General features: G+C 46.1%; 1 protein-coding gene across 1 annotated transcript in view; it reads right to left on the reverse strand.

Annotated features, from left to right (window-relative positions):
- Mthfd1l (methylenetetrahydrofolate dehydrogenase (NADP+ dependent) 1-like) overlaps positions 1-16,773 on the reverse strand; it is a gene marked incomplete in the record, with an annotated part of 189,260 nt that overhangs the window by 100,276 nt on the left and 72,211 nt on the right. The window contains 3 exon segments of the mRNA XM_013517397.1: positions 2,876-2,987; positions 10,263-10,331; positions 13,798-13,938. Of these exon segments, the coding sequence (XP_013372851.1) occupies positions 2,876-2,987; positions 10,263-10,331; positions 13,798-13,938 (322 nt within the window).

The raw sequence follows: 16,773 nt of genomic DNA on the forward strand, positions 1-16,773 counted from the left end.
AAAAAACTGGATACATTACTTATTAAAATGGCAATTCTCCTACTGAAAGTGACAAGAGGAATAAAAAAATTTTCTTTAGATGGACCAGATATTAGCTGAAATATAACTACCACAAATTTCGTCAAAGGGCTGGGAAGAAACCAGGCCCCCAACTCCAATCTTGAGCAGGCACTTGGGGACAGTGGTCCCTCCTGACCGCACCCCGTTCCAGCTGCTCTGCGTGCACCTTTGCTGCCCCCGTGCCAGTGGCGTGCGGCGCTGATACAGCAGCTCTCTGAGAGTTCAGCGCTGGACTGTGGTCTGCATGCATTTATGTAAGTTGCACGTTTGTGCAGTGTTATGACTTTTGGACCTGCAAAGTCATAAGAAAGGGTATTTGTACACCCATGTTCATAGCAACATTATCCCCAAAATCCAAGAAGCACCTCCACTGATGGGTGAATGGACCATGGCAATGTGGTTTACACATACACAGTTTATTATCCTGCCTTGAAAACAAAATTCCGACACCCAGCACGGTGAACCTCGAGGCCGTTCTGCTAACTGAAATAGGCCAGTCACACAAGGACAGAGACAGTACGATCTCCCACACACGGGCTGCCCGGAGGACTCAAGTTCACAGAGACAGAAGGCTGAGTGCTGGATGCCAAGGAGATGCCCTGGGCATGTGTGATGGGCACAGAATCCAGTTTTACAAGATGAAAGGAAGCCTGGAGATCAGTTGTTCAACCATGTGAATGAACTTCACTGCTAAATCATATATTTAAAATGGATAAGAAGATAAAATTATGTGGTGTACACTTTATGTGCTGTATATTTTCATCCTCCCCAAGTAAACCAAACAAACAAACAAAAAAGAAAATGTAAACTTCATTAGTTATGGATCAGTAACACAGGGAGGAGTGGCTCTGAATGATCTTGTGCTACATCAGGGCTAGACTTACGTGGTCTCATTTCACCCTTTCAAACCTATTAAAATCCCAATTTACAGACAGGAAAACTGAGGCACTGAAGGGTTAACGAGTCTAAAGTTGTATGGCTGAGAAGGAGCGGGGCTGGGTACCCTGGGTACTCTGACACTACAGCTTGCCCTCTAAACCCTCTGACCATGGACAAGTTCACTGGCATTGTGATCTTCCCCACTTACAGCCCCTTGGACTAGAAAGGGTTAGAGAAATGACTAGCACCATTGCTGACAGTTGCACGGCGCCCTATGTTTTACATCTCATTGCTGCCTGGACACTACTTGCTAAAATACTCTTAACACAGGTGTTCTTTTATCAAAAGAAAAACTGGAACCCTAGGGAAGCTGAGTGACTTGCTTCAGGTCACACTGCCACTTCTAACGCTGAGTGCAGGGCCACACCCTAAGCCACTCCCCGTCGGGCTCAATTCTTCTTCTCATGCCTGAGAATGTCTACAAAGGACACACCCAGAGGCTAATGGCTCATCCAAGGTCACACAAAGAGCTAGCCTGTTTTGCATACATCGTCAACATATACCTTTAAAGATAATTTGCCCCCATAAGATGCTATAAATACATGTTTGACAAAGTAAGGGCTGGTACTGCCGCAGAGACCTCGGTCAGCATAAAATAAGAGCCTTTTTTCTAGAGGCTTTTACTTGCAGAGCTGATGCATTAGAACCACCACTCCACTTACGCGCCTGACTTTTCAGTGCCTGCCTTGCTCCCGCCTCCTGGTCCATTAGCTCTGCAGTAACGTGTGATCAATTGAGCAAATCCATTTAGACAGCATGTCGAGCTACTCTTACGGTGGATTTGGTAATGAAGCAGGAAAGTGCATGATTACTGTATTATTCAGACCTTGGAGGGATGGAATTACATAAATCCTCCCTTGATCCTGACTTCACATCTACAAGGAGCTCCAAATAGTTTCGGTTACCGTGAATGAACTTTATGATGCGAAGTGTGAAAGTACAAAGCTGGGGTCTTCTGCTCAGCAGCCTTTTTTGAGCAGTGTAACTTATTTTTGAGTTTGACACGAGGCTCGTCATCTGTGTGAACGGAGCAACTGCTATTCTTGGTGGTGGGCATGGATGTACGGATGGGAACCGTGGAAATCCGCCCGTGTAAACCCCTCGTATGTCAAACGAAGGAGCTCTTCCACAAGTCTGTGTTTTTCGTTTCCCACACCTTCCTGTCAGGGCTGAGACTGGGGCTGGCACTACCTGAGGGAACTGTACAGCAAGCGCCCTTTCTGACAGCAGCAGAAGTCTGCAGTCCCACCAAGTAAAACTTTCCACGTCTCACGGCTGGGAAACCTCTAGCCATTAGTTAACAAAATCAGACCAAGACTCCAAGGAGAGAAAACTGGACTCAGTTTCCGTGCAGTACTAGCGTTCCTCTGCTAATGACCTGCGATTAATGAGCACGGTCTCCTTTCTGCTGCACCAGCCATTGGACAGTGCCCTTCACCAGGCAGGGCCTAGGTCAGCTTCGCGCGTCCCTGAATCCCAGCTCCGAATAACGCGCTCCTATCGGCTGCTACATTCTCCACAAGTACTACGCAGGATGACTAAATAACCTCATGTCGTTTCCATCACAGCCCTACGTTACCATTTCACAGAAGAGAAAACTGAGGCCCAGTGTTAATTAAAATGTGTCCAAGGTCACTCAGTTTACAAATGTTAGAGGCTATATTCAAATGCAAATGTACTTGAATTCAGAATCCACAGCTCAACCTTAAAATGATTTTACTGGAATAAACCAGACCTTAGGGCTTTTTACTAAATACAGAGACCATCTATGAAAGGTGGGTCTAAAAGAACACATTTCATGTCAGTACTCTAGCCAAGTCGTTACCTTTCAGAGAGCATCAATACTGTACAAATAAGCTTAGAAGCAATGACTTACCCACAAATCCTTCTTCACCAACCAGTTTCAGGGCAATTTTATCAGCTAACACGGAAGAGTTGCCGTGAGCGATGTTAGCAAAGGGGCCAGCATGCACAAAGACGGGTGTCCCCTACAGAAGCAGAAGGACAAATTAAAACTCCAAAAGACAGGTAGAAAAACAGAACTCAAGACCGATTTGGAGCACACAATATGGAACATACTGCTGGGGATTTTTCAGACTTAACCAAGTCATTCTGCTTTTACTTACACTGCAAATTCAATGTACAAGATCTCTAGAAGACAGTCACAACACTCTGACTTACTCAGAAGAGCACCTGGGGGTGGTACTGGGAGTTGAACCAAGGGACCTCGCACTGAACTATACAGCCCCAGTCCTTTTTTATTTGGAGATAGGGTCTCACCAAAGTCACTAAATTGCCCAGGTGGGGCTGGAATCTATTAATTTATTTATTTACTTACTTGTTTGTTTTGTACTGGGAATGGAACTCAGGACCTTGTGTGTGCCAGGCGGGCACTTGTGCCACTGAGCTATATCCCCAGCGCTGGGCTGGAATTTATGACCATCCTGCCTCAGCCTCCTAAAGTGCTGGAATTATAGGCATGTACCACCACACCCTACTCCAAATTCTTAATACAGTGCTATTCTATTTAATGCTGAACCAGAGACTAAATTATACTAGTCATTTCCTACTATAATTTTGATTACCTACTGTTAGTTGTCTCAGTAACTATGAAAGAAACTATCCTATTTCATATTGTTTGCATTATATTTTTTAAAGGAATGGAGTTAGACTCTGCTGGTCTAAGAGGCTTCTTTATTCCCCCCCACCATTAAGAAATTAGTTCAAGAAAAATCTCAAGCATACGAATCAATTGTAGGAATCATGGCATACCAACTACATAAAGATTAAGTTTAGACTTTTTTTAGGCCATTTTTATTTTGATAATAAAGTTTGTTTTCTTATTTTTAAAAGTTCTGTTTCTATTTTTTCCTTGTTTAACTATTGTACATGTTAGAAATCTGGTAATCATTAGAATAAAGTAAAGAAAAGAAAAAGTAAAGAAAAATTTCACTCATAGTAAAATATCACAGTAATTTTTATTAATAAAAAATACAATAGGAACCAATATAAGGAAATAAACATCTTCAGATTTTAATTATTTAAACATAATCTCAATATATTAAATTTTAAAGCCATTTCTTCACATTTCCCTTTATTAATGACAACAGACTTTAGCCACATCTAAAAAGTGTTTACTCTCATGCATTAAAATGGTCAGGCTTTTTGCTGAGGCCGGCCAGGGCCATCAGAGTCTGCACACAAAGGCTCCGCTCCACCTGTGAAAATACAGGCTGCGCCTCTGCTGCCGCGGGAAAGGGCTGGGAGCCACGGGGGCCGGGGGGCTGAGAGCCACGGAAAATTCCCACGAACCCTGACAGGCTGTTAGCTGAACAAAAGCAGGAAGAAAGTTATGAAAGGAAAATCACCTCTGAGAATAAAAAAGGACCAAGTTTCTCAAAGCCACTATGTGAGTTTTCTATTTACTCTGCCTCTGAAAATCCTCAGGAGGGAAATTATATCCGAGAAGGTCACAGTGCTGTACATGGATATAAAGCTGGGGCTGCAACACTCAGATGCACCCGTTTATAGATGTGTGTCAGCATCTACGGCTCCATCTTTCTAAGTAAGTAATTTCTTACTTCCATCTAGAGAAACCTTTTGAGTACTCTGTAGAAAATATTTTTTAAAATGCCTTAAAAAAAAAAGAGAGATGCAAAAGGCCGGGCATGGGGGCGCACGCCTGTAACCACAACATTCGGGTGGCTGAGGCAGGAGGATCATTGAGAGTTTGAAAAAAAAAAAAAAAAGAGAGTTTGAGAGCAGCCTGGGCTACAAAGTGAGCTCAAGGCCAGCCTGAACTGCACAGTGTGACCCTGTCTCAAAAAGACAAAATAAATAAATAAATAAAAACGCCTTGAAGCCTCCTTGCTCTTCTATCCTTGCTGACCTGAGCGTGTTGCTGCTACTACGTACGGAGGTGGTAAGCTTTCTCGAGGACAGGTCACAGGCTCCGGCCTGGATGGCCGGCTGGCTTTCCCATCCTCCCCTACCCTGGAACCCACACCTCAGCTGTCTGTCGCGGAAGCGCTGGGCCTCGGTCTCCAGGGACACGGGTGATGGGTGCAGCTGAGTCGGCCCCAATATCTCCATTCCTGGGATAACCATTCCAAGTTGCTACTAGATCCAAAGCAGCATCTTATGGAAACGACTTCGAGAAAACAACTTTTATCCTTTGTGGAACTTTCCTGATTTTCTAGATAATATAACTAACGTGTTAGCAAAGTATTTTTAATTTAAATTTTGCTTAAATGACAATCATTGCACACCTTTAAGGGGTGAACTGCAGTGTTCGGGCGTATGCGTGCGCTGTGGAATGATCATGCTGTCCTTTGCTTGCAGGATGTCCCCCAGGGCCCAGGTTGGCACTGCTGGAAAGCGGTCAGTGTACTGGGAGGTCTTAGGTCATGGCAGTCTCCTTAGAGAGGATGTGCGGCCCCGGTCTCTTTCTCTTTGTGTGCCAGTGTGGGGTAGGTGGCTCCGCTCCACCTCGAACTCCTACCGTGACACGCTGCCTGACAACAGGCCCAAACCAATAGTGCCAAGTGACCACAGACTGAAACCTCCACAGCCAGGAGCCAAAGCAAACCTTCTCTCCTCATCAGGGGTTTGTTACATAACCAGGATGGATTAAATCAAGGGAATTCACCAGTCCATAATCTCACATATTTATCTTTATATGTGTAGTGAGAACATGAGATTAATACAAGTTACCTTTGGCCCCTACAATTACAAGAGGTGCTCGCAGTGGTGGCTGTTAGCTTCCAGACATTTATTAGTACAGTGAACTGAAGTGTACATGCATTTTTTGCCAGACTTTGTATAATACATTATTATTAATTATGTTCACCTTGCTGTGCAACAGATCTCAAAAAACTTGCCTCTTCTCTAACTAGAACTATGTATCACCTGGTCGACTTGTCTTTATTCCCTCCCACACTCACCCTGTGGTAAACACCATTCTTTCTTTTTTTTGAGACAGGGTCTTGCTATGCAGTTTAGCCTGGCCTCAAGCTCATTTTGTAGCCCAGACTGGTGTGGAACTCACAAGGATCCTCCTGCCTCAGCCTCCCAAGTGCTGGGATTACAGGCATGTGCACCACACCCAGCACCATCATTCTAACTTTGTACCTGGAGAAAGCTTCTTATAGTTGTGAATCAATGCAGTTTTAGCAAGGTAGGCATGGTGGTCCACGCCTTTAATTCCACCATGCTGGAAGGCTGAGGCAGGAGGACCACAAGTTCTAGCACAGCCTGGACAATTTAACAACTTAACAAGACCTCATCTGCATATGGAAAAGGGCTGAGTAACTCAGTATAAAGGTTCTTAGTTCATTTTACCAGTTCTAGGGGGGGTGCTTAGGGGTGGGGAGGTGGGGTTAGCTAGAAAACCTTTAGCCACAAAATACGAGGACAAGAAGGGGTCAACCTCCTCTTCACATAGGAAGCCTACGGCCCTTTCTGGGATTAAAGGAATGTCTCAAGGCCCACAGTAGATTAATAACTAAATCAAGATTACAGCTCTGTTTTTGAAACTCCCACTGTGGAGTTTTAATGGAAAAGTTATTAAAACATCATTGCTAGATATTCAAACACAAGGATCTATGTATACATATATATACATTCAATGATGGATGTAGCTATAAAATACAGCTCTTTGAGTTGAATACATTGTATAAGACATTCTGAGACTAATTCAAAGGTATAAAAATATTTATCTTGAGTTCAGCATTTTGTTTTACATGTAGAACACTTAAGAAAGTACTGCAGAAACTGTCTGGGCCTCTCAAGATGACCAAGCTATGCATATTCTCCATAACGGACTTTGCAAACACTTCATAAGAGTAATACTTCAGTTAGTTCCCTGCTTATCAGAGCTCAACAGAGCCTGGTCCAAAAGAACTATCTACAGCCGGGTGTGGTGGTGCAGACCTGTAATCCCAGCACCCGGGAGGCCAAGGCAGGAGGACTGTACTTAGTGTGAGGTCAGCCTGTGCTACATAGTGAGTTCAAGGCCAGCCTGAACTACATAGTAAGGCCCTCTGTCTCAAAAAAAGAAAAAAGAGAAGAACTTTGTACAACAGCCATTGGACACATGTAGCTACTAAGCACTTAAAACATGGCTATCAAAAGAGACTGTGGCTAACAGGAATGAGAGAATGAATATCTCATTTTATTTATTCAATTGTAATTTGGACTGAAGTAGCCGCATGTGACCAATGGCTGCTATACTGGACAGTGCTCTCCAGCAAGTGTATGCTTAACCCAGGAGAATACTGACATCTCTCAATTTCTTGCTCATGCTGAATTAAGCCCTCCATTGGGCTCTCAGCCTGGCTCTTCATGAGGCTCTCCTGGGGTAAGCAGGCCTGACACCCCCCCACCATGTCTGGTTCTCTTGGTCTGGGCGGACCTGGCTCCAGTCCGTACCCTACCTTCTTCCCAGGGGCTTCCGAGTGCGGCCAGGCTGGGAGCCACTGGTCTCCTGGAAGCCTGCAGCACCGCAGCCTGTGACAGCCTCCCACGTGATTAACGATCAGGTGTGTGATCAGGTGTGTTCAGAAACAGCGCACAATTCGCAGACCACCAGAGGTTTTCAGATTAACTATTAATGTAAATTCCCAGGATCATGATTAGCTATGTTGATCCTGGAGTGACTATGCAGATTCAAGACAGTAGAATTTAGGCATGCAAATTTTTTTTTTTCTTTTTTTTTGTCTTTTTGGGACAGGGTTTTGCTCTGCAGTTCAGGCTGCCCTTGAGTTCACTTTGTAGCCCAGGCTGGTCTCGAACTTGCAATGATCCTCCTGCCTCAGCCTCCTGAGTGCTGGGATTACAGGCCTGCGCCACCGAATGTGGCTGGGCATGCAAATTCTTAAAGTGAACGCTGTGTTCTATCTTTTTTTTTTTTTTTTGTCTTTTTGGGACAGGGTTTTGCTCTGCAGTTCAGGCTGCCCTTGAATTATTAATTCACTTTGTAGCCCAGGCTGGTCTCAAACTCGCAATGATCTGCCTGCCTCAGCCTCCCAAGTGCTGGGATTACAGGCATGCACCACCACGCCCGGCTGTGTTCTATCTTTTAAACAAGGCCAACCACCTGTTCGAGTCATCTCAAAGCAGCCTATGCCTTAACTGAAAAATAGACACAAATGTGAGTTTGGTAAGAAGTGCTTAGGAATAGTCCAATTATTAATTCACTCATTAGATGTGAAACTTTCAGCATGGGAAATGTCTTAGAGGTGCAAGTAATTTTCCTCACAACACATAGTTATTTAAAATAATCGATTATCTCTAATAAGTTTCTTGTTTATTAAAAAAATGTGTTTATTTGTTTCGTTTTGCTTCCTTTTGGTGGTGCTGGGGATTGAGCCCAGTACTCCCAAAAGACTAGGTGCCAGAAGTCCAAAGGACACACGGTGAGCGGTGCCGACCCTGCCACGTCAGGTCAGAGAGAAAGGAAGATGTGGTCACACAGAGGGGCGGGCCCTGACAAGGTCCCTTAGGACGCGCAGCAGCTGGGGCTGGTCAGCGGGGACCGCAGTGCCAGCGAAGCGGGTTTTATGTCAGGACACAACTGCTCTAGTTCTTGGGACTGGCTTGGGTGGTTTTTGGACAGCGCAGGGCGGAGCGAGTCTGTGCACTGGTGATCAGAGAAGGGAGGCCTCCGGCGCCTGCCGTACCCCACTCCCCTTCACCTGGGGCTGCAGGCTTCCACCAAAGCAGCGCTTGCGCCCCAACCTCCTCACTCAGGGGAGGCCTCCGCGCTGCGCCCACACTTGGCCCCTTGCAGCTCTGGCTTTATTGGCTCACGACTCCCCCTGCTCAGTCCCTGGGGTGCAGCCCTGCCCAAGGCCGCTGCTCAGCGGGCACCCTCTGCCTCAGGCCCACACACCTCACTTCCTTGGTGACTTCCCTCTCTGCCAGGGCCTCACTTGATGAGCAGGCAGGTAGCAGCTACTCAGATGCACGCCCGTGTCCCTCATGCTCCCCATTCCTCCTCCTCGGCCCTTCTGCGACTACAGGTGGTAAAATTATTTGTCTCCCGCACCAGACTAGAGGCCGCCGAAGGGCCAGGACTTTGTATCATTTCCTGCTGCGTCCTCAGCACCTCCTCTAACGGGCCCACGTCACGTGGTAAATAAGTATTAGTCTTCAAAGTAACTCCAGTGGGCTAGCTGTCATCACTAGCGCACTTTACATGGGGGAACTGAGGCTGGCGTATTAAGTAAGGCCAGGTCACAGCTGTAAACAGCAGCGTGCACTCCAACGCGGCCTTCTGCGGGTTGAAAACACGGCGGACATTCCACCTGTGTGTCTGCTGTGTCCCCAGCAAACTTGGCCTCTGGCAGCTTCGCTGTCTCCCCCACTGCAGCTTGAGGAGAGGCAGCCCATCTGTACCAATGGTGGTGCAAAAATCCTCCCAATTCCGCATCTGGTGACATCCGGAAGGGAGTTGGAAACAGGCCATAATGGAAAGGTTTACTAGAAAACCAGCAAACGGTACCAACAAGGGACTTCTCCTCCAGAGAGCTGTCTGTGAAAACACCTGCCAGGACAAGTTCATCTCCCCACCAGGTCCCTCCCCGCAACACATCTCTTTGCTCAGCATGACCCAGAGCCAGCCCCCTTGTTTGGGCCTAAATCTTGGGGTCTGATTAGCCAAGCGGAAGGAAATGGACAGTCCCTAAATCAACTGAGTATGACCAGGGCTTAGAAAACGAGATCAAAACAGAGGTGTCTTGATGGAAAAACTTCAGCTCAATGTTTTTATACAAAAGTACCGAAATAATATTTTCCTCAAAGTGAAGTTGGCATCCCCACAGTTTCCTAGAAAACACTTGCTGCCATTTACTGTACTTTGCTTGGGAAAAACCAAACAAACCACAAAATCCAAAACCTAGTGACTGAGGGATGAAGCAAAAGAAAAACTGCAACACAGAAAATGCCACACGAACATGGTCACACAACCTGTTGAGATATTAGACAGATTTTTTTTTGGCAGTACCTGGGATTGAACTCACAACCTTGCGCTTGCCAAGCAGGCGCTTATGCCGCTGAGCTATATCCTCAGCCCCACAGACAGATACTGACTTCCCACTCTGGTTAACTGAGCCAAGATGTGAATCACACCTAAGAATCTATACATTCATTTTTAACATTTTTTTCAGATGATTAAGGAGTCATTCTGATGTCACATTCTGGGGTCACAGAGGCAATCAAATGGAGACAAATGCTAGAAATGACTACTACAAAAAATTACTTACTTCAAGGGTCTGCATCAGATTTGGTTTTATTGCATCTTTCATCAAAACGGTCAAAGCACCTGTCACTCCCTGCAGGCAAGAAAAAGAAAAAAGAAACTTCCATTACTGACAAAGGATGGGCAGGGGTGACCCTGAGGCCTTTCTGACAGACTGAGTTCTAGGCTGGCATCCCCACAGGCTGCCCTCAGCCCTGCGCTCCAGGAGACAAAGATATAGGGGACACAGGAATGTTATCTCTGGCCACCTGCCCTCCACCACAGCCAAGAATGATGGCCGGGCTGTGGATAAACAGGAGTCCTGGCTCTTCTCTCCTGACCTGCTGGGAAGACGTTGAGGGAGTGTCCCCAAAACACATCTGCCTAAGTTTTTTGTTTTTTTTTTTTTAAAGATAGGGTCTCAAAATGTAGTACATGCAGGCTGGTCTCTAATTCACAGGGATCCTCCTGCCTCAGCCTCCTGGGTGTTGGGATTACAGGTGTGCCCCACCACATCTGGCTTCCTGAGTATTCATATATATTCTGAACGTATTTCCTGTCACCTAGGCACATTCTGTTTTCATTGTCCAAAGAAGTAAGATGAAGACCGAAACCCCAGGTATTACAGGGCGCGAGTGGAGAGAGGTCAGGGGAAGCACTGGGCTCTACTCTGGCTCAGACAGCTGTGCTGGAAAGGCTCCCAGTCTGCACCTGAAAGGTGTGAAACTCTCACCCCTCTGTGGCTAGAGCTGCACACAGCGGAGAGGTGGCTGCATTTTCCTAATTCTACCAAACGTCCCTCCAAGTCCCCTTCAAGAGAAGAAACGGGGTCAGGGAAGATACATGAGAATCAGGGGAAACACTGTGCCCAAGAATAGAATGTGGTTACTTTAGTTTTTTTTTTTTTTGGTACCGGGAATTGAACTCATGACCTCAGTCTTGCCAGGCAAGCGCTTATGCCACTGAGCTACATCCCCGGTCCAGTTAGTTTTTTTTTTTTTTTTTTTTTTTAATGAGATGCCACTGGTTAATTTCTTTTTTCAGAAAAACCTCTTCTTTCTTTGCTAAGGACTCTGAGCAGCACCTTGCTCTTTTCAACAAATACAGCTGGGAGTGGTGGCACAGGCCTGTAACCCTGGCACTTTAAGAGGCTGAGGCAGAAGGATCGCTAGTTTGAGCCCAGCCTGGAAACCTGAGGGAGACCAGGGCTCAAAATAAAAAGGGCTGGGGATGGAGCTCAGTGTGAAGGCCAGGGGTTCCTCCCACAGTACTGCCCCTCCCTGTCAGTCAGCACTTCTCAGGAGGCCCCAACATGAGCATAGGCCTGGGGCCGCAGCCCTAAAGGAGGAGAAAAGATAGCGCCGGCCCTCACTGCAGAGCGCATGGCACCCTTTCACTGCGGTCCCCGCAGCTCTAACAGGCACAGTGGCACAATCTAGGGCACCTGCATCACCCCAGAAGGCAGGCCTTCCCCCTACTCCTATCACCAACAATATCAAGTGTTTCTCTTATCTGAGTAGTTTCTGTTTTGATAATATTTAGTCATTTAAGATTCCTTTAAAATGCCAATAAATTCCCTATCTTACTATACAAAATACATATTGTAGGGAACATAAATACTACACGGATCAAGAGGCCAGAGGAAGGAAGCTGACGTTTCTCCGGGGTCGTCTCAGCTATGTGACCACCTGCTCAGCTCCCACAGTGAACCTCATCTGCGGGGGCATTTTCCGAGTGGGGTGGTACCGATCCACAAGGAGAGAGCTTCGCCCATGGAGGAAGCCCTCGGGGCTATTTCCTGTGTGAGGGACGTCACCCGTACCCTTACCCCACGTCCACGGGGAGAGTCTGGCCATCTTCCAGCGTACTAAGAATGACATATCTGGAAGAAACCGAGCAGCTTCTAAAATTCACCCTCAGATTTCTAGTGATGACCTTCAGTTGGTAGCTCCAACTGGACAAAACATAGCATGAAGAAATTAGGCACTTTTCTTGCAAACAAGAAACACACAAACCAGGCGTGGTGGAGCACGCTTATACTCCCAGCACTCGGGAGGCTGAGGCGGGAGGATCCTTGTCAGTTCAAAACCACCCTGGGCTACAAAGTGAGCTCAAGGCCAGCCTGAACTGCATAGCGAGACCCTGTCTCAAAAAGACACACACACACACACACACACACACACTCAAGACTTAAAAGACTAAACTCTGGATTTGTTCTGAATCTAAGATTTTTTAGCAAACATAAAAATAACCTTAAGGAAATATTTGACTACTAAGTTGCAAACCCTTCTGACATGTATTTGTTACAGTCTAAGACTGAAAGGACATAGAGAGACACATTTATACCAAGCTATAATGCTCTTTTGATAGAAATGCTGGGATTTGGGTAATTTTTAACAAGCAGCACCTTTACAATAAGTCGTATTTGTGCTTTCACCTCAAGCTTATACAGTACTACGGAGGCCACCGGGCTGCTGCAGAAACACCCTTACTCCTGCTCCTTGACAGCGCTTGTGAGATGAGTCACCCAGACTCATTTCTTCAAAAGCCGCCAAAAAGTAATCAAGGCACTTTGGCAGAGGACTCAGATCATACCCTCTGCCCTTGGAGTGCACCAGTGAAATGTCACTTCGCCTGGCCCCTTTCCCCACTGTTTTTTACGCATCAGTTTCCCTCTTAGATTCCATTCTTGAACGTGGCCCATATGGAGGAAGTAAGCTTCCCTTTAGAGTAATGGCTGCCCTAGGTCGGCCCTTGTGGGCAACTGAGGTTCTCTTCTTTTGTTTTTTGTGACACAGGGTTTCACTGTGTAGCCCAGGCTGGCCTTGAACTTGCAGCGATCCTCCTGCCTCAGCCTCTCGAGCGCTGGGATTACAGGTGTGTGCCACCATGTCTGGCAGCAGCTGGGGCTCATGCCCACCATAAGGGTTGTTGGTAAAACGAAAAGGGATGTTAGGGTAGCAAGTTAAACACTGCAACAGGCATCAGTGCATCTGCCACTGTTAAAGCTTTATAGAGAATAGCTCTGCGCTCCACAGAGGAGTGAGAAGAGTAAGACTGACGGAGGCCAAGACGCGCTTTAATGACATGCAACCCTAAAGCACGACGCTAACACACAAGCTTGGGAGCAGTCGGGGAGGAAAATGTGCCCATTTTAACTATAGCTTCCCGTTTTTCCTGAAGGCAGAGCCACTTCCTCTACCCCGTGGAAAGGTGACTTGCCCCCCACTGAAGGCAGGGGTATGTCGGACGTTTTTAAAAAGCCACCAAACACACCAACCTCAGCCCGGGCAGAAGCAGAGATCAAGACCGGTGAGAATGGTGAAAAGCTCTCATGAACTGAGGGTCCTGCATTCTGGCTGCAGCCAGGTGCAACCACACGATAAATGCTCTCACTGCATTTAATAGCACGAAGCCGCGAGGCAGAGAAGCTTGTGGGAAAAGAACACGTGTGCAGCAATTCTCCGAATCCCCACCCCGTGTGTCCATGACAGAGATGAAGAGAACCTCACCATCTTGATGGATGGGCAGCTCTCGGGGGGCCTCTGAGTAATACTCACCAAGTCCTCTGCTGTCACAGGCTGCCCATTTTTGTCGCTGGCCACCACCATCCTTCCCAGCCGCTCCTTCATGTCCTGGAGGCTGTCTGTCAGGGCCAGCACTGCCATGATCTCGCTGGCCACTGCAATGTCAAACTGCGCCTGAACAGGTCAAAGCAAAGGCAGCGGTCAGCTACGGGGCTGCACGGACGGCGCTTGCCACAGGGGGCGGGGTCTCAGGCGTGTGTGTGCGCGCGTGTGCGCGCCAGAGTGTGCAGAGCGCGCAGGGTGGTGCCGGGCGACATCTGGGTGGCTGCCCGCCTTGACCACAAGCTCCTCTGCTCGGCAGCAGTCACTGGACGAGGCTCCTGCTCACAAGGCCACACAGCACACTTGTGCAGCCTGTCTCTGACTGGTGACTAAGTGGCAGTGTCATTTCCTATCTAATGTGTCCCCATCGCTGGGCTGTCGAAGCACCATGAAAGGGGAGAGCACGGTGGGGTTCACTGCTGCGCTCCAGCCATACTGAACAGCCTATGATCGCCTCGGCTGGAGGCAACAGGCCAGTCAGGGAGGCCGCACTGCTCCTTCCAGCAGAGATACGGGGCAGGTGGTACCAGAAGATAGTCCTGCTGGTTTGTGAGGCCAGTTTCCCAAAGTTACAGCTCAGCACAGCAGCCACAGAATCTAATTCCAGCTGCCCACGAGGTATGGCCACGTCAGAGCTCCAGGCTCCCAGCTACAGACACCAGAGAGCGGTGACTGTGACAAGTTCCCAGGACTTCCTGTTCCCTGCCTGGCTCTGCTTCCAGGCTGTATGCAGTCCGAAGGGAGCTCAACGGGACACGAGGAGCGTGCCTTCCCCTGCTCATGCTGCAGCCACGGGAAAGCTTCTCTGCACAAAACCACTTCATGAAGCTCTGCTTAATTCCCTTTTCCCCCAGGGGAATGTCAGCCGGACGGGTTCAAGGCTACACAGAGAAAAATGGCTGCGCCCTGGAGGGGTCACTGCGTGAGGCGTCAATGCCAAGTAGGAAGGTGGAAAGGAGCTTCCTGGCTCCTTGCTGAGAACTGCATTAGTCAATAACTTAGTGAAAATATATTTCCTGAGAGCCAAATACAACTATATTCAATTATTACAGTCTCCATATAACTCACTCTAAACATAAGTGATTTTTCATTGTATGAAATAAAGGACTCTGTACTACTGTTTTATTATAAACAGTGCCTGTAAGACAAAGACTAAAAATATTGAGAATTCTGTGTAAAACACAAGACTCGGGATATTCTCAAAAAAATTAACAGCGTAAATCAGAAGCAGAGTTTATGGTACAAATACATATTCTTCATTTGTCACTGCTTTACCATTTCACAAAATTTTTAACTCGATTACCAAAACAATCCCAAACAGAGCCAATTTAAATATCATTAAACTCATTTTACTAACTGAATAATGTGCACAGTAGAAGACTGCTCAATTGTTTTGCAAATAAAATGTTTCAAAATCCTATCAAGGGGAAAATGAGATTTTTATTGCTTATCAGATTATCACAAATTTACACAATACTGTCTAGCATGTCAGCTGATTTAACTTTCCCGGAAGAAATGTACACTAACCTGTGATATTTGATCCATGAGCTCTGCATCATACCTCTTGTGATTTGTCCTAAAGATATTGTAAGAAAAGTATACACACAAATATGCACTTACGTTTACTATCACTTATATAGGACAGCTAGTCCTGTAAACATCCTACATGCCCATTAGCAGGGAAATGCTAAACCAATTACAGTACATCTATTAGATAAGATAAATATGGTGATGTAGCTCTATATAATATTAAATGTTCTCCATAAAGTCCTATGGTTAAAAGAAAGCAATTAAAGTTCTTAAATATAATATAATCCTTTTTTACTTGAAAATATGTACAAAGCAATACAAAATATAACTTTAGGAAAATCAGTCAACATACCGCCACTTTCCTCACTGTAAATCCTACTTATGAACTGGCTGTGCTGATGTATGCAACAGGGCTATGTATACAAGGACCACAGCAACTGTTAATTTCCCAACTTTCCAGGGACTAGACACAGTACAAAAGTCTGCAGCAACAAGGGGAAAGACCTTCCTTCCCATACCTTTTCTTTCCTCACCCACTTCTCACAGACTACTAGATTTTTAAAACCTTTTTCACTTCACGGTCATTGTGAGAGTTCTATTTATGTCACTTCACCTATATACACATCACTGTGATTAACTCCTGTGTACGGGATGCTCCACATACATGGCTCAGTCCGTAATGATGGACATTTGGACTATTTCAAATATTCTGCTACAAATAAAACTGCAATTCATACAATCATTAACTTTTTTCTCTTTGCACACAAGCAATAATCTCTTTTCCTTTTCCTCCAAAATGATTTTGATCCCAAAGCAGTAATTGTTGGGTTATTTCAAATTTTAATTACTAACAACCTTCATCCAAAAAGACTCTGGCAATTTCTGGTCCCACTAAAAAAAATCTCCATTTCCTTACACTTTGCGAAAGTTTAGCATTAACCATTTATCTCTCGATAAGCTCACAGACACAGTAATACTTCACTGTGGTTTTGATGTGCAGTTTTACAAATCTCTGCATGATGGCATTTTATTTCTGTATCTGCAAATTGTCTTTTTATTCTACTTAGAGTATTTATTCACCAAGTATTTACTGAACACCTACTAACACTATGTAGGACAGATCAGTACAGGCTATTTATTTATTTGTATTTTCCCTGGTACTTGGGACTGAACCCAGGGCCTTTGTACTTAGCTACATCCTCAGCCCTTTTTAGAAGTTTTTTATTTTGGGAAAGGGTCTCACTGAATCACTGAATTACCCAGGCTAGGCTGCAACTTGTGAACCTCCTGCCTCAGCCTCCCACAGTGTTGGGACTACGAGGGTCACGGCAGTTTTACATAAGGCGGCGGGGGAAAGCCTTACAGTAAAAACAGTAT

This window comes from Chinchilla lanigera, unplaced genomic scaffold (genome assembly GCF_000276665.1).
Source record: "Chinchilla lanigera isolate Chin_1 unplaced genomic scaffold, ChiLan1.0 scaffold00038, whole genome shotgun sequence".
Classification (NCBI taxonomy): Eukaryota; Metazoa; Chordata; class Mammalia; order Rodentia; family Chinchillidae; genus Chinchilla; species Chinchilla lanigera.